The sequence below is a fragment of the Erpetoichthys calabaricus genome, chromosome 10 (assembly GCF_900747795.2).
Source record: "Erpetoichthys calabaricus chromosome 10, fErpCal1.3, whole genome shotgun sequence".
NCBI lineage: Eukaryota > Metazoa > Chordata > Cladistia > Polypteriformes > Polypteridae > Erpetoichthys > Erpetoichthys calabaricus.
In genome coordinates, this window is record NC_041403.2 from 31920370 (window position 1) to 31939888 (window position 19519).

The 19519-nt window shown below is 41.1% G+C and overlaps 1 protein-coding gene across 4 annotated transcripts in view; it reads left to right on the top strand.

Annotated features, from left to right (window-relative positions):
- The window catches only part of crb1 (crumbs cell polarity complex component 1), a 223505-nt gene that overhangs the window by 23297 nt on the left and 180689 nt on the right, over positions 1–19519 (top strand). For all 4 annotated transcript variants that reach the window (XM_028811039.2, XM_051932884.1, XM_051932883.1 and 1 more), the window contains exon 2: positions 16926–17522. In XM_028811039.2, coding sequence (XP_028666872.2) covers positions 16926–17522 — 597 coding nt within the window. The remainder of the gene's footprint in view (positions 1–16925; positions 17523–19519) is intronic.

Consider the following 19519-nt stretch of genomic DNA (forward strand, 5'->3'; position numbering starts at 1 on the left):
TAAGTAGTTCTCTCGTGAAAAACAGACAGACACACAGACAGACAGACGCTGGATTTTATGTATAGATAGATAGATAGATAGATAGATAGATAGATAGATAGATAGATAGATAGATAGATAGATAGATAGATAGATAGATAGATAGATAGATAGATAGATAGATAGATAGATAGATAGATAGATAGATAGATAGTGTGGACGCCACTTCTACATATGTTCCGTGGGAGCAACCATGGGCGTCTCAGTACTTCCCCTGGGATGCTTGGTGGCAGCCTCCCTGGCTGACGATAGTGCCTCAGTTTCCCGCAGGGCTCCATGGGAGATGGAGTTCTCCAAAGCCCTGTTGGGATCTGGGGTGGCCGTCAGGGGGTGCTGCATGGGTCCCTGAGCCAGCCTGGACAACTCTACAACCTCGCCCGGAAGTGTAATCAGATGGGCTATAAAAAGGGCCAGCAACCACCACTCAGGAGCCAGAATCGGGAGGAAGAGGACAAGGTTGCCAGGAAGGAGTGGTGGTTCAGGAAGGGAGTGTGTGATTTGAGTGCTTTTGGACTGTGTTGTGCCTGTGGAGTTCACGGGGAAGACGTGCCCCACGGGTGAAGAAAATAAAAGTCTTTGTGTTTTTACATGTGCCTCCGAATGAGTCTGTGCCGGGTCGGGCGCTATATAGTGTCTATTTCACGATAGATAGATAGATATGCCACTGTTATAACATTATAAGCACAAATACCAACAGACAACATTGCTCATGTTACACAATAAACTCATAATCTATAAAACAATATGGCAACTTGTAAAACTACATGAATGCTGTATAATTTGTCAATCCTTATAAGAAATAAGACAACATTGTCAGGATGGTTGTTGGTGTTAGAGCTTTGGAAGAGAGAGACACAAATAAAAACTATTGACTGTTCAAAGTAGGAAAAAAAAATATTGGCATCATGAGTGGTCCTTGTTGGAAATGACCAGTGATGTTTTCCTGAATTGGAATAAATGACTACCTGAATGTCTTTAATCTGTGATTACTTTTGTCTGCCAGGAAACATCTAAGCAAGGAACTAAATCTGACATGTTTCAAGTGGTCATGTGAGAATTTGGCATTGGGTTTTTGTATTATTTTCTTACAGATAACTAAAGAGAATTGTCTTAACTAGTGACAAAGCAGGCAGTGTTTTTGAGTCCAGTGTCAGACGTTTATAGCTGACCTTGAGGTAATAAACCAGTGGGATTGAATTTTCTAATTTAGATAACCCAGACTCTGTGGAAACACAAGGCTGCCTCAAATGTAATAAACTGAATGCTTTAAATTAGTGAATTTCTAGCTATTGATGGTCACCATGGCAATCAGGAAGGAGACCATGCAAATGGTTTCTATAACAACGTGATGTGATGCTTTCAAAAACACAGAAGTTTACCGGTTAGACTCTCAAACCCAACGTAGAAAATAAAATAAAAAAACAATGTATATGAAAATTGGTATGACATTGAACTGTTGAAATATAGTATTTTTTTTTTGAAAGGAATAGAAATGATTATGTGCATGAGTACAAAAGACATACTAGCTGCACATATTTAAATAAACCAATATATTACATTTGACTCTAAATATTTTTTTGATGCAGGTGAAATTTGAAGGCATACATACAATTAATTCTGAATTTAACAGAAAGATAATAATAATAAGAACAAAAATGTTTACATCAAGGTGGCATGGTGATAGAGTGTTTAATTGCTCAAATCCTTTTGTTCAGTTTCCTATTCCAGGTCACTGTTGTGTGGATTTTATTCCAGGTCTTTGCTTAGATTTTTCACTCTTATTTTCCTCCCACATACAAAACCGTGTATTTTGACCTGATTGGTGATTACTCATGGACCCCCATATGAGTGTCTATGTACTTAGGCTACCAGTGTAGGTGTCAGCCCCTGTAACCCCAAACCAATATAAGAAGATAACAGATGGATATATAACATAAAACATTGAATGCCCCTTTGGGCTCCTGTCTACCTTTTGGGTGTTTGTATAACAATACAATACAATACAATTCAATACAATACAATACAATACAATACAATACAATACAATACAATACAATACAATAGTCTGGTACCCCATCCTAGGCTGTACCCCACAACCATGAATCAGATTAAATGGTGGATAGGTGGACAGAGAGAGGCCTTTGTATATTTCAAGCAAATGTATTTGGATGCAAAAGAACAAGTGGGTTGAATGGTGCCAATGGTTCCCACCCTGAACCTCAACACATGGACTCCCGAGAGTGGTGTGCTGAGTTCCTTGTTGTACTCCTTGCTGACCCCCATAGCTCCATATCCATCATTAAAGTTGCTGATGACACCACCATCATAGGCCTGGTCACCAAAAACGATAAGATGGCTTCAGCAGAAGAGACGTACCCTCACACTCAGTAGAGCAAAGACAACAAACCATGGGCCAGAATCCTCATTGGTTGTCAGAAGCATGTGTGGAAGGTGGCCCGGACACAGACAGGCAGACACCGAAAGGTTCAATCGCCAGCACACATTTATTCATTTTCTATTTACAAAGTGCGCACGCACAACCCAGTACTCCCGTACCAGTCACCCACAGTCCAGGCCTCTCTTTCCAATGCCTGTTTTCGTGACCGCCTCCACTCCTCTCCTCTGAGCTCCGTCCTCTTCCACCCGACACCAGCCATCGAGTGGAGGGAAGCGGCCCCTTTCATCTTCACCCAGACATGCTCCAGGTGCCTCCCAATAAACGTCTGCTGGCGCTCCCTGGTGTGGCGGAAGTGCCGGCTGTGCACCTGGAAGCACTCCGGGCATCCCTGGTCTTCGTCCCTGCAGCACTTCTGGGTGTGGCAGAAGTGCTGAGGACCAGGACTCTCCAGGCATTCGGGCACCCCCTGGCGGTGACCACGGGCCCCTATAGGGTTGAGCTTCCAATCTCCTTTCCTGTGGTCCCCATAGCCACCAGGGTGGTCGCCCCCTCGGGGTCCAGAGGAGGCGTAATTCCTCCTTCGGTCCTTCCGGGAGTCCCGGCTGGGTACCACCCCCAGCCACTCGCCACACGTGGTACAGACTTGCTCAATGGTGTTGTTAGGTAGAGGACATGGCCGAGCGTCCCATTTTTCTTCATTCTTAACACTTATTCCGACTATTTCTGAACTTCTCAATCTATTTGTAAACACTTCACCATAGTAAAACACTTCAAATTCATACTGAGCAGAAAAGCTTTTACGGATTTCAGCCCCTCATATACACAGCTCATAAAATACAGATTACTGCTCACTGCTCTTTTTTGGTGCAAACTGAGAGTGGAGCAGTGATGTTTACTTCTCAAAATACAAGCAGAGAAAATGACTGATCAGGCTTGAAACCATACCACTGTGACTGCATGTTTTTCATATGTGTTTGAGGAAAGCTGTACAGCCAACCAAAACAAAGGTATTACAAACATCCATCCATCCATCTTCCAACCCGCTATTGACTTTGCCTTGTAGAGAACATACACTGCATATCAGTCAAGAATATTATTAAAGGCCCCCAACTGTGTGCACTGTCCCTCTTCTCCTTCCTCCATTCAGGATCATTAGCAATTACACCAATCGCCACTTAACGTGACAACTGCATGAGCAAACTTGACATACTGTATATTCATTTACAGTGTGTATTCTTTTATGTGGTCTTCTGCACTGTCTGCATTTTGTGCAGTCTGCTGTTGGTATTGTACTACTGTCACTAGTCTGTGGGAGACATGCAAGTAAGAATTTCCTTGTCAGCTGTACACATGGCAATATATTTGAACTGAACTTGAACTTGAAACTTGGAACTTACTAGCAAACTACCTCTGAAACATCTTGACTACTGCAATACACTTGCCATAATATGTTTCATCTCTGATGATTTGAATCCTTGTAATGTAAATTAATTTGTTTTCCCTTTCTTTTTGTAACCAACTGCCTCTGCTATAAGTTCTATCTATTAATTGTCTAACCCTCTTTTCCAACTTTGGGTTGTGTGGAGCTGCTTCTCTTTCTGGCAATATTCGGATACTAGGTAGAAACTATCCATCCATACATCCATCCATTTTCCAACCCGCTATATCCTAACACAGGTTCACGGGGGTCTGCTGGACCCAATCCCAGCCAACACGGGGCGCAAGGCAGGAACAAATCCTTGGACAGGTAGAAACTAGCTCTGGACATGATGCCAGTTCATTGAAGGGCACACTAACATAGCCATCTATTTATTGTGACAGTAGATGGTGCTATACCAGCGCTTAAACAGAAACGTCAGAGGCACTCTGATCAAAGCACACGCTATTATGTTACAGTTCACACAACACAATGCACCATAAACACCTCATAATGCTCAGTCGTTTACTTTCTATCTTTTCTTCTGCCACCTCCACTCCTCTCCCGCAAGCTACATCCTCTTCCACCCAACTCTGGCTCTCTGAAAGGAGTGAGGTGGCCCCTTTTATAATGCACCTGGATGTGCTCCAGGTGCTCCTTGATGACCTTCCTGCAGCACTTCCTGGTGTGGCAGAAGTGTTGCATGGGCACCTGAAGCACTCTGGGTGTACCTGCTTCTTGGTTCGGTACCACTTCCTGGTGTAGCTGAAGTGCTGCTTACCATGGCTTCTGAACCATCCAGGCGCCCCCTGGTGGTGGCCACGGGTCCCCACAAGGTTAAGCTTCCAAGCTCTGTTCCCATGGCCCCAACACCCACCAGGACGGTTGCCTTCTCATGTTCCAGGCGAGGTACTGCTCCTCTCCCACTCCTTCCATCCTCCAGGCGTCCCAACTGGGCATGAGCCCCAGCCGTCCGCCACACTACATATGACCTGAATAGGAGATTTAGGATGAGGGAGAAAAAGCACTAGCCAGTACTGCTCTAAACTATTCATTAAAAAGGTAATGGGGTCAAAAACAAAAAAATAAAATAAAATAACAAATATCAGTGAGGTATCTGAACAAGCAGGAAAATAAAGCATTTATCTTATTAAGAAAACAACAGCTAGAGGCCACAAAGAGCTACAATCACATGACGTGAACAGATAAGCTCTCTGCTAGGCCTGTGGGCCAAGATTGCACCTTTAGTGATTGTGCTGCTTTTCAAGATAGTGCTTACTTAAGCTGCTTTATTTTAAAGAAGGAGACTTAAGAGACAGATTTACTGTGGTGAGCTGGATCACGTACAATACTGTTAGAGGCAATTACAGTAATCTGCTGTCTCAGTCTGCCTTTCTCATGACACTGATGTGCTTATTTTTAGTCTTTTGTGTTAAACACCCATATTGAAAAATTAGTGTCCTTCTCAGATAATATATGAACACTACATTCTCTGTCTTAGGGGAAACTGGCTGTTTATGTTTATTATTATTGGTAGCAGTAGTAATAGTAGTAGTTTTATCATTGTTATTAATAGTAGCTTTACTAGTAGAAAGAATTAGTATGGCATTATGTTTTTTTCAGCAGATGCCTTACCTAAATTCAGTATGTCTGTAACACATGCAGATGTATGACAAGGTGACAGACAAAAAACAAAATTTAACGTACAGCACAAGAAGGGGCCACACTGACAAAATTTTAAAAAGTTCAATTGACAACACCATACATGTTCAAATATAAATCTAAAATAGAAGGAATGAAATTAAATATAGATAAAAAATAATAACACAAAGGTTATCATAGGAAACAGAAACAAATATTCCACTTTATGCAGTTTTAACTACATAACTCATACAGTTGTAAGCTGCTATCTTATTTGTACCAAATCTAGTTGTTAGGTGTGCTTTTATACCATCGAGTACTTACCAGGATGTCTGGTAGCATAATACTCTTCTTCCTCCTCTGATTCATCCTTCTTAGCAGATGTCATGATGACGCAGAAGAACAACAGACAGAGGCACAATATTCTTTTACCCATACAGGGTAGCTGTGCTGTTGACTTTTGTGAGGCATAGTGCGACAGACCAGCAAATCATATTTTAAAACTCCTTAATATCCTCCTCTGTCGTCACAGTGACCTTTTACACTGCCTTTCAAAAATACAAAAATATTATGTACTAATATATATATATATCTATTATATCAAAAAATCTTGGGTCAAGACACTTTAATGTCCTGTGAGACAAGGAGGACAGCTGCTGTACAGATTTGTAAATGTTCAAAGCGCAGAGCGATATACAGATCACGCAGCATGGCACAAACAGCAGCTGATCGAGCATAGAGGAGGTAAAAAAATGTATTTGTTTCTCATTGTATCACCGTTTAAGAGGGGGTTTCAGTGGGGCGACCGCATCTCCTTAGCGTGAGGAGAGATGCGAAGTGTGCCCTGTTCGGGGGGTGGGGGATGAAGGGGGTGGGCAAGGAAAGCGAGCAGGGGGAAAAGCTCCCCAGTATATATATATATATATATATTATATATATATATATATATATATATATATAAATATATATAAATGTTGTGACTACAAGAGAGCATCACTGATCACCAAATTCTAGACACAACACCATCAAATACATTTTAGGTATAAAATAAAAGGTTTATTACTTAGAGACATGTTCAAAGGGTCTTTTTTTAACAATCCAACAATGTATTTATTGTTAGTAAAGCTGCTCCTCCTCCTATGTTTCCTTCCACTCTTTCATTTGAGTTTTCACTATCTACCTCAAATGGATGAGGCAATGCGGCACCTTTTATGTCAGTGCTGGAAGAACTTCCGGGTCATACAAAATTGGGAAGGCCATTCTTCACAGTGGTGTCCAAAGACCCTGATAGAGTTGCCCTTCCATACTACAATACCAAGACATCCCTGTAGGTGTCCATACTGGACTCCAGCCAGGGGAGCACTGCCACCTTTTATGCTGGAGTCAAATTATTCAAAAGGTCCTCTCGTCCCTTGTTCATCCATTATTTGATTGATATATACTGTACATGTGTGAACACATATATATTGTGGACCACCAGGGTGCATACAGCTACCCTAACTCAACACAGACAGGCAGAGACACAAGTGCAGCACACAACACACTTTTATTCAAGACTGTGGAAGTGCTTTTCTTCACTCCCCAGAGCACAGCTCAGTGCAGAGTACCGAAGTGCATGGTTCACATTCTTTTTCTCACTCACTCACTCACTCACTCACTCACTCACTCACTCACTCACTCACTCACTCACTCACTCACTCACTCACTCACTCACTCACTCACTCCTCCCTCAAGCTTTGTCTGGCTCTCAGAGTAGTGACAGCTAGCTTCTTTTATAAGGCACCGGGAGGTGCTCCATGTGCTCATTGACCTACTTCCGGCAGCACTTCCGGATGTGGTGGACATGCTGCAGACAATCGGGCAGTAGCCACGGGCCCCAGCAGGGTTGAGCTTCCATGCTTCAAACCCATAGTGCTGCTGCATGCCAGAGGAGGTAATGGTCTGGATATGCTCTCTTCCCGGACCTTCCATTATAGGATATCTGCCACAATATGTTGCCTGGTTGGTAACCACTTAAATAATCAGACTGCAATTCAGAACTAGTAAGGTAATACTGTATTCTGATCTTTACCCTGTCAAATAAGCGAACCAGCTACAGTGGTGCAACATCAGTGTCTTTGCCTCAAGCGCTGAAGTCCGAGCTTTGCTCCCTGTAAGGAGCTATAAAAGTGTATACACCTGACAAGCCCCAATAAGGATGAAACATGCGCCATGTACTCTTTGCATTGTTTGTCAGATAATTTATTACATATCTTTCAGCTGCTTCTTGTAACTGAGAGGATGTAGCGGATGTTTGCCGACTGGCTGACTAACCACAAACATTACCTGGTAGGTAATGAGAAGGAAGTGAGACAAAAAGACAGCTGCTGTACAGGCTTTTAAATGATTGACGCGCAGTGCGACATGCAGATCACGCAGAACGGCACAAGCAGTAGCTGACTTAAAGGACAGCTGCTGTACAGACTTTTAAATGATTGACGTGCAGGGAGGGGGAATAACTCATTCACTACAGCTTTATTACTGGCAAATATCAAGAAATAAAAATTGAATGAAAATGAATGAAATGAAAATAATCTATTTAAATTGTACTAGCCGACACCCGCCGTAGCATACGGCGGTGTAAGAATAGGAACGGAAAACGGTGAGAAAGGAATTCAGAAATCAAGAAGAAATAAATACTTCTTGAAAGACGCAGTGTGCATGTAGAATTTCTGGCCAAGGAGGATTACATGTGAAAGTCATAAATAAATCAGGCTTTCCGAATTTATGCACTATGGCCATGGCATCCTGATAGTTTTGTTGCATGTATCTTGGACTTCCTGGAAATGTGGACGGTAATATTATCATTTTGCCTACACGTACGTTGTTATTTTCAGCGTTTGCTTGCAGTGCATCTGATAGTCCTTTGTATTGTTCCACGCGCAAATCTTGTTGATGTAATCTGAGATAGTTGAGACGCGCGCCCTCTATTTTAACATACGCATCTACAACGTACTGTTGGAATAGTTTGCTGCTGGAGTGCAAAATACTAAATGTATTCCTTTATTGCTAATCTTTATGAGTAAAATTGGCATTGAGTAAGCCTTATTCGCTTGGTGGTTCTTTTATTGGGAACATGTTGTAAATCTTTGTGCCAGCCAATGTCTCCGTAAGAGAATAAAAGTGGGTATGAGACACAAACGTGTCAAGGTAAAAATACAGTCAAAATGACTCTGGCCTTAAATGCATTGCTGAAGACTGATTTAATTAAAAGAATAAGCATCACTTAAATGGGCATACATTCACTTATGTTAAAACTCTGCAAATACCATCTTCAATTGTTCATCACTATCAACGATTTGATAATTATACTCTACATAAGTGTTTTTTTTAACTGGTGCACCGTGGAAGAAACAATGTAGTTCCCCGGGTCCAGACTTGAGAGAGGCACACTTCTCAGGTGGTTGAGACCAGCTGGAGGAGGGCAGGAGTACCTGGAGAAGATGACAAAATAGTAGCTCTGTGATTGCCGCATTTTAGCCAGGAGACGTGTTGGGGGTCCATGCTCACCAGTGACTCTTGCAGAGAAGAGGGACAGTTGGCTACTGTGGGCATACGAGTTACCCCTAACCCCAGGTCAGTAGAGTGAAGAAGAGAGAGGACCGCCTGGACGAAGCAGCTAGAAAATGCATCCAGCATGCTAATTACAGTAGGTGTTGTGTCTGTGAATGGCAATCTTCAAGCTGTTTTTTTTGCCTCCCTCCCCATCCCACTCCTTTCAATTGTTTAGCAAACCTTAGAAATTTTAATGCATTTATGTTTGGTAGAATTGTGGTGTACCTTGGGATTTTTTGGGTTACAACAAGTGTGCCACCACAGAAAAAAGGTTGGAAAATACTGCTCTGCCAACACCTTTGCTCCTGGCATGCTAAAATCATGTCCATGGCTGCTATCTCGTTTAAAAACTGACACCATGCATTACTTGGATGGTTATGTTGCATTCTTTGCATAAATTAGTGAAGATATGGCAGACTGGAATAATGGATAGGAATAATCATTATATTACTATTTTGTAGAATTTTGTCATTATATTAGTGCAGTCAGCACTGTAAGCCACCTGGCAGATCAACAAGTTAAATACAGAGGTACTAGAGACTTATTTTGGTTTTAGTACCACTGAAATATAACTTATTTAGCGCTTATGTTATATGACATTGATTCGATCTTCTTACAGAAACATGACATGAATAAAAAAGAGAGAGCGTAATTTTACCTTTGCAGCTTTTCTCTAGCATTGCACCATGACTGCCTCCCCAATCTCTTTCCTCCCACTTCCCTGCACATTTGTCAGTATGCATAAATCATGAAAATGAACACTAGTACTACATACTAACATGTGGCATATTGTTGTGAACTGTGTAATACAAAATGTTAAACCTTTAAATAAAAATGTTTTATTTCATAAAATTTTTAACGGTAGTCTATAAATACAGTACTAGATGTGCATGTAATTCTTTAGGTACACACTTAGCTTATTTGTATTATTGTTTCTGAATGCTAAAAAAAAAATACATGAAAATACCATCCTGACCAAAGCAGCGCCTGACACTGTTGACAGCCTTTTTACTCGTTAAATAGGCCACATTAATCGTAAATTAACGTGTTAACTGTATATAATACAGTGTATATTCTTCTTATGTCCTACACAGACAATACATTTTTGTGAATCACTACATTTAATTTGCGAAATACTAACTTCCAAGATCTCTTTTCACTGCAAATTACTGGACATAACTGTATGTTAGATCTGTGAGCCAGGGATTCCAGAACTTACTAATGAATTCTCATAGCACTTGGCTTTTGTTGTCCTAAGCTTAGGAATGAGGGTGCACAATATTTATGAAGCAAAGTTGATACATAAAATCTGAAAGGAGCTATATAGCACAGGTCAATGCTAAGCACATAGTAAGATCATTATATAAGCAAGAAACTATACAGCACAGAGTAGAGCAGCTTGATATGAAAGGCACTTAATCCTGTAGGTTGCTAGATATGAATGTTTTGAAATAAAACAGCTATGTAAGGTGCTTTCTAAATAAACAGGATTCTGAGAAATTAATTCTTGCATTTATTTCTAGTAGGATTGACTACTGCAATGCGGTGTTCACTGGATGTTCAGACTGTTCTTTATATAGCCTCCAGTTACTCCAAAATGCTGCTGCAAGAATTATTACAAGAACAAGAAAGTATGAACACATAACTCCAGTTCTTAAATCCTTACACTGGCTCCTGGTTAAGTTTAGGGCAGATTTCAAAATCCTCCTTTTAACATATAAAGCATTAAATGGCCAAGGTCCGGCTTACTTGTCTGAACTTATCATGACTTACAAACCAGATAGCACATTAAGATCTCAAGATGCTGGTCTGCTTATGATTCCAAAGATTAATAAAATAACAATGGGAGGTCGAGCTTTTAGTTACAGGTCCCCTAAACTGTGGAATGGTCTGCCTGCTACTATAAGAGATGCCCCTTCGGCCTCAGCTTTCAAATCCCGGCTGAAGACTCACTACTTCAGTTTAGCACACCCTGACTAGAGCTGCTGATTAACTGTACAGACTGCATCTCTGTTGTTAGTCATTAGCACTAAAACATAAGTAACATGATAGTTATAAGTTGTTACTAACCCTCATCTATTCTGTTTCTCTTCTCTGTACTCAAATGTGGCACTTGGTGCCATGGCCCACCTGCCAAGTTGTTTTGCCTGCCTAAGGTAAAGTCATCCCTGATGGAGGATCGCAGGAATCGTGGGGTAGAGGGGACCCTTCATCGGATTGGCTGGCAAAGCAATGTCTCAGCTGTGGAATGGTCTATAGGGGGAGGCAGCTTGATGGCTGAGGTCTCCAGAACTCTAAACAAATCCCAATCATATTATGTGATATCATCTACTATTAAATTCTGGTCCGTACTTGTAAATTTTTTATTTTTATACTATATTGAGTATTTGTTCTGTTCTGTGTATTGTTTTGTATTGTATTGACCCCCTTCTTTTTGACACCCACTGCATGCCCAACCTACCTGGAAAGGGGTCTCTTTTTGAACTGCCTTTCCCAAGATTTCTTCCATTTTTTCCCTACAAGGTTTTTTTTTTGGGAGTTTTTCCTTGTCTTCTTAGAGAGTCAAGGCTGGGGGGCTGTCAAGAGGCAGGGCCTGTTAAAGCCCATTGCGGCACTTCCTGTGTGATTTTGGGCTATACAAAAATAAACTGTATTGCATTGTATGTAAGAATTCAATTTTCAATCACACATTTAAAAGACCAAAGTACCAATCTTGTTTTGAATAAAGGTTTATATATACAAAAGTCCAATCAAAATTGTAATTTTCAGGGAAGTAAAATGAAATATAGCTTAGAAACTGTAGATTTTTTATAATGTCACTGTGTATTAGAAGAAGTGGGTTAGGAAAATAAGTGATATGTAGGTAGGAACGGAACTATAATAGATTATTAGATAGGTTACAGAAATGTGAGATGCGAAAAATTGAAAAATATGAAAAGATACTTTAACAACAGTCAATATTATGGCCACCATACCACTGGTAAATTTATGATCCCGCAGAGCCAACCACCAGAATGTCTCCTTAAACAAGTCCTCTACTCCCTATTAAGTCAAGGTCGGAGAATCCACGGGTGACCAGAGGGAGCAGTTTAAAGATATCCACAATGTTTACCTTACCAAAAATATTTAAACTGAGCTGAGACAATCGGTTAAAAGTATTTAGTTTGCCATATGAGAAAATAGGAGAAAAATCTTGTTCTGTTGATTTAAAAAGAAATAAATTTAGTATTGTGATACTAGAGGGCGCTGTCGCTCCTCTAACCCATAGATAAATGTCCCGGACACCAGGTAAAAGCAGCACTTCCAGCTCAGATGGAGAATCTCAAGTTTTTAATCAGCCTGGAAGTACTGTGGGGCTTCCGTCCTCGTGACTTCCAAGCACTTCTGGGCTGCAAGGGAAGCATGACTCCCCAGGTCCTTTCATAGCTCCCCCTGGTGGCACCAACGGTACCCAACAGGGCTGAGAAACCGGACTCCAAGTCCCAGGATGCCCTGCGGGAATCCGGGGCACCGCTACACTCCAGGGGAGCTGCCATCTAGCGTTTTGGGGGAGGTAGTGTCCTAAGAAAGCTGCCTTCCCCCATCCTTCCACTTCATGGGCGTCCCAGCTGGGATAAGCTGCCAGTCGTCCGCCACAGTATGAATGGCAGTGAAGAAACTGGGTCAGAGATATAGAGCACTTTTATACTTTCTGCAATATGTTACATTTAAATGTTCAGCTGACACCTTTACACAAGGCAATGTACAACATTTGAGAGATACAATTGGTTACATTTCTTTTGCTTTTCAGATTGGAGCTCAGGCAGGTGAAGTAATTTGAACCCACAGCCTCAGAGTTTTAACCACTATGCCACACTACCTGTTACATTATGTAATGTTCATTAATTTCAGTTGCAAAGAGGAACAAATCATACATAAAGAGAAAGGTTTAGTTCAAGCCTTCTCTCACGAGCCCTTTCATCTTAGGTATTCATCACTGGATGCGATCAAAGTGTCCAACAGCAATCACCATACCATCGGAGGTATGAGTATCTGTGGTTCTATATTATGATTTGAAACACTCAGAATTTACATTGTTTATAAAACCAAAGCTTTTGGACTAGAATGAAGCATTTTCACATATACATGCACATTTAAAAAAATAATTCTTGGGGTCTGTTGATACTCCGCTAACTTAAATTGACTTTATTCAAAATGAGTAGGCCTTAAGGCTTAACACACATTTCTAGTAGAACTGTCTTAGAGTACTTGTGTGTCACATTGAGAAATAATGAAATTCATGTAGAGGCACCTTGAATGGATTTCATTGTTTTAATTAACAGCAGCACTCATAGAAATCATTCCTAGTGTGTATTGCCATTACTCAGTTACCTAAGGTTGACTTTACTCAAAATGAATGTTTTTAAGGTATACAAAATTATTTTTAGGAACATTTCTTATTATGCAGATACTTTTAACTTTTTCAACTGAAAATGACCTTGTTTGTAGGCTATATGTATCTGTTGTAACCACAAGGGGGAGCCACTAAGCCCCAAACCACAGACACAATGTCATCTAACATTACTCCGGATAAGAAGAATTTTTATTCCTTACCGAGACATTTTTAGTGAACACAGCCAAAATTTTCAATCACAAAAAAATGATTCCTTTGCTCTTACCATCCTCGGTGAGGTGAGGTAGAGTGGCTCCTTTTATCTCAGACCCGGGAGTACTTCAAGCGGTAGGACCATCACTTGTAATGGATGGAAGTCCCATGAAGCAGGGATTATAAACCCCTGCAGCAGCCCCTGGCGACGCCCACAGAACCCAACAGGGCTGTACTCCAGGAAAACAGTTCCCAGCATTCCCTGTGGGTATCCGAGTGGGAACCAAAGTCCAGGGATGCCGCTATCTAATGCATTAGGGAAGAAACTATTCAGCAGTCATCATCTCCCCCAGGCCTCTTAGCCGAGTAAGGAATCCTGTTCAGTCCTGGTTGGGTTGCCAACCCATGTGTGCCATCCATTACATTATTTTAAGTACAATTAACATAATTTGTTTGCATGTAACAATAACCCTGTTAACTTATGTTTAACAAATTAATTTCATTGGCATAGAATTTCCATTCATGGTAGGATGCCACTCAGCAATGTTGCCAAATCAGATGATTTTTTAAAAATATTTTTCCAGGGGTGAGAGGATTGTATTGGACAGTGTGATATTGTTTTGGGATGTCTTCCAGAATGTCTGAGCAGTTTTGTTTTATTATTTTAGGTGGTAAATAATATCATTAATGTAAGTTCAATGTAAAATGATTAGTGTAAGTTTAGTTTATTTGCATTAAGACACCATGCATTTTGTGAAGATATTGCCGAGTTTTAGCAGTCTCCACTTATTGACCTAATGTCAGAGACAGAGAAAGGCTGCGCATAACAGAAGATCTGTGAGGTTATGAAGGTGCCTTTGCTGTGTTTGTCTTCGATAATCTAGCATGCTTATTGCACATCATGCACCATATGAGCAGGTTTTTCTCCTTGTGGTGATGTCAAGAGGCTATGTAATTTGCTAATTAACTTGGTATAATTGGCTACTTGGCAAAATCATCTAATAATGATGTCTTTCTGATTAGTGATCAGACAACATCCCAATTTAATTAAAATGTTAAGTAAAATTTCTGAAATCAAAGGTTTGCTTTCTGAGTTTATTTAATTGATACAAAATGATCACGCAGTGCTAAAGTGTGTAATCAACATATTTAAATTTTAACATTCAGTAATTCAGTACAACAAAATGGTTATATGTTCAGAGCTGTTAATTTAAATGTCTGAGTAGCTCATATAAGTTATATTCATCCTTCCACTGTTGTTAGAGTAACTCATCTGAACTGAGTTTGAACCACTCAATAAATTTATGTGGAATTTTCATACATTATTGCATTAAGTGTGACAGTCTGGGTTTAAGGTGCCGAGGACCGTGGAGGCAATAAAGTGGCAGAGGTGGGATGAGCCTGTAGTAATGAAATAAAGATTGAAGAAGAAACAGCAAGCGGGATTTTAGGAATCCATGTGCCCAAGCCTAGTGAAGGACTTGTTTGAATTTAAAAAAAATTTAAAAGACTATTTATTGTTTTGTTTCAAAAGGTGGCTTGGGTTTGTTTTTTAGTATGGGTCTTACTAGTGCCGTTAGTTGCTAGTTTTAGTGGAATGCAGTGAGGCCACACCATGAAGCATGGCCACCAGTTGCACTGGGTTCAGTAGAGGATGGAGCATTCCCATGAAACCGACGGTTTATGATGTGAGGTGTGTGATGAGAGAGGTATGTAGCATTGCAAATTTTAAATAAATAAGAATAAATCTGAAGGGTGCAGTCTCCAGGTGGGTGCAGGTGAACATACACACATTGCCCAGAGGTTGTTTGAGGTGCTTGGCTGATCGTGCATTCCCATGCAAATTTGGACAGACTTGTCAGGTGCTTCATTCACACCTTGGTGTGGGTGGATGACTTCACCTGCACCTGATTAGTGCTAGAAAGGGATCCTGTATGGATAAATCAGGAGGAACAATTGGATAAGGAAAAAAAGACAGTCCAGGAGACAGCTGGCAAGGCAAACAGTTGGGAGTGAATCAGATGGTGGCAACAGCAGTGACAAAGTGACCGGACGCTGCCAGCAGAGTAATGTGAATGGCGTTCTATGGGGTGTCCCCATTCAATAGTGTAGAAGCAGGGATGGCGAGCAAACCTCTCAGGGATCCAGGTAACACCCACCGCTCTGGTGTATGGGATAACAGAGTGCTGGCCATGCATGTTCCTGAAGGAAGACCCGCTAGGGTGAGCTGGGGAGATGCATGGTAGTGAAAGACATGCTGGGCTGGCTGAGGAAGGGCTTACTGCAAAAAATGATTTTTCTTGGAATTAAGAAACTGTTTTATTTGGATTTTACAATTGTTTTTATCCTCCAGAAATTAATTTGGATTTCTAATGGATTATTTATTTATAAATGTACAGAACTGGGCAGCACGGTGGGTGCAGTATTAGTGCTGCTGCCTTGCAGCAAAGAGACCTGGGTTTGCATTTCGGGTCCTCCTTGCATGGAGTTTTCATGTTCTCCACATGTCTACCTGGGCTTCCTCTTAGTGCTCCGGTTTCCTCCCACTGTCCAAAGACATGCAAGATGTGTGAATTGGAAACACTAAATTATGTGTGGGTTTGAGTGTTTGCCCTGCGATGCACTAGTGCCCTGTCCAAGGTTTGTTTCTGCCTTGTACCCTGTGCTAGCTGGGATAGGTTCCAGTGGACCCCCGTGACCCAAGCCAAGACTAAGCGAGTTAGAAAAGGACTGACTGTACAACACTTTTTGGACTCTGACTGAGTAAGTAAGTACTGAAGCACTTTCACAAACCTCTTGCTGACTGTTTCTGTTCCCATTTGCAGAACTCATCTTGGTTTACAACTGTCGACAGTTATGGGTGCAAACTGTCAGGGACCATGGAGCCAACCTAGACTGTCACATTAAGTACCACCAACTAATCAGTTTTTGAATGATCAAGCCTAACCTGAATTTGTGCAACACACTAAAGAGATAAGCCCATTTGAGATGTTCAGATTAAATGGCATTCAGTGAGACAGCAGAGAGTAATGTCTGGCAGTGCTCCATCATTTGTCTTTTTTTCCAAAGGGCATACTTCAGATCTTGTTGGCCAAGTCCCAGGACTGACATACTCTTCAGTCTTCAGGGTTCTCTTACGTTTGTCTATGATATGACACTTACAGAAAATGAATGAATGAATACAAATCTGATCTTTCCTTCTTTCAGTAATATGATCAATAATGTAATAACACTACATTTTCATCTTGCAGGTGTGTTTTGTACAGAGGGTATTTCCAGCTGCCTATCTCACCCATGCCAAAACAATGCAACTTGTCAAGATGTTAAACCAGACTTTCATTGCCAATGTTCATCGATTTCTGTTGCAAAGAAGATCAAGCCATGCACCCCTCACAATCTTTGCCGATCTGATTCTTGTAACAGAAATGCCACTTGCATCACCCTTGGAAATCCCACTAACCTCAGGTGCCGCTGTGAATCTGGGAATCAAGAAGAGCTCTGCAAGACCCACATACTCCAGTGTGCTGAAGACCTTTGTGACAGTGGGGTCAATTGTCAAGTCCTCTCTAATCAGGATGTAGTCCCCAATTACAGGTGTATTTGCCAGGACGGTTATGAGGGTGAGCACTGTGAAACAAATGTTAATGAATGTGCCTCCAACCCATGCCACAATGGAGCTGTGTGCCGGGACACAGTGAACGGGTACTCCTGCTACTGTGTACCGGGCTTTCAAGGGAAACACTGTGAGATCGAAGTCAATGAGTGCATTTCACGGCCCTGCCAAAATGGAGCCACTTGTCTGAATAAAATTGGGAATTATGTCTGTATGTGCATGCCAGGGTATACAGGTAAGTGGCTGTTTTTCTTCACACATTTTAATAATGTATAAATGATAATATTTTTCAGCTTGCAAAGCTTCAGAGATATTTGTACCAGTAACAGAAGCTGTGATGAACGCTGTGCCATCTATATATATATATATATATATATATATATATATATATATATATATATATATATATATATATATATATATATATACATATAATACTTATCCTTGACTATTTTTATGGTGGCCAGTGGTTGGCACTGTGGTCTCACCCAATGTAGGATAGTAGGTTTAGATAAATAGATAAATGGATATGAAAGGCACTATATTAAAGATAGATAGATAGATAGATAGATAGATAGATAGATAGATAGATAGATAGATAGATAGATAGATAGATAGATAGATAGATAGATAGATAGATAGATAGATAAAGCACTATATAATCCATATTACTAACCGAGAATGGTAAACCAGAAGGCACGGACGCAGGTACACGGCGAAGTCTGATCCACCGCGAATGAAGGAGTCACGGCCCAAAAACGAAAGAGCTCAACTAACGTAAATAAGACATAAAGCAACAACGCGTCCATAGCTAACGACTAACGACACAGCCACACAGAAAAGAGGATTCTGCACTGCACCCCAGAGTCAAACGGAAGACACTACGGAGTCCGCAAAGGTCCACAAAGATAGTACGGAAGGTGCTTCTGAACTAAACGTCCACATTACACAGCATGGTCCGTGTAATAAGAATAAACGAACTCTCCGTATTAAATGTACGGCATCCTCACACGTCCAAACCATATAGCCTATGTGAATCACATTACAGTGATGCATTATTAACAGTACAACCACAGAAAACGCTCCGTATTAACAGTAAGTGCAATTATCCATATTACTAACGGTAGACAACGGATAACTAATGGAGTCACGGTCACGGTTCCAAAACGATCCAGCTCAACTAACGGAGCTACAAAAACGAGCCTGCATGGATAAAAAAAATAAACGTAGGTGCCTACAACGCGCATCTGTAAACCGCAGAAGCAAAACTGTCTCAGCTCTAAAACCAAACAGCTCGACTAACGGAGCTACAAAAATGAGCCCACATGGACAAATACAATGAACATAGACGCCTACAACGTGCATCTGAAACTGCAGAAGCAAAGCAGGCATGGGTTCAAAACGAAAGACCACAACTGACGGAGATACAAAAACGAGCCCGCCCGGATAAAATCAATGAACGCAGGCGCCTAAAGCGCGCGTCTGAAATGCCGCAAGCAAAGCAGGCACGGCTCCAAAAAGAAAGAGCTCGACTGACGGGGCTACAAAAACAAGCCCGCCTGGATAAAAACAACGAACGCAGGCACCTACAACGCGCTTCTCAAACAATGCAACCAAAGGAGTCACGGCTCCAAAACGAAACATCTCAACTAACGGACATACAGAAACGAGCCCGCCTGAATACAATTAATGAACACAATTAATGAACGCAGGCGCCTACAACGCGCCTCTCAAACAGCAGAGGCAATAGATAAATGGCAAAGAAAGGAACGACAAACAGCCGCTAAACAATTCCGCCAATTAGCTGACAACGCATTCTGTAATGAGTCCACTATTAATAAACATTCATTAGGATTAATGAATATCATTTGCTGTCATTGTCATTCACCTAACTTCCCTGAAGAAACAATTGGCAATACAACTAATGAGTTTACACGTTGTTGTCAAAAGGGTCAGGTTAGACTGCCTCCTTTAGATGAATACCCTGAATATCTACGGAAGCTTCTAACTAACAATGTACCTGAAAGTAAAAACTTAATGGACTGCATTAGATCCTACAATAGTTCATTTGCTTTTGCATCTACCAGGGTAAATATCAGGCCACCAGCTGGCAATGGCCCATACTGCTTTCGCATATGTGGACAAATATTACATCGGATTGGAACAGTGCACCCTGAACCAAATCACGAACGCAAATATGCACAAATCTACGTGTTAGATCCAGATGACGCA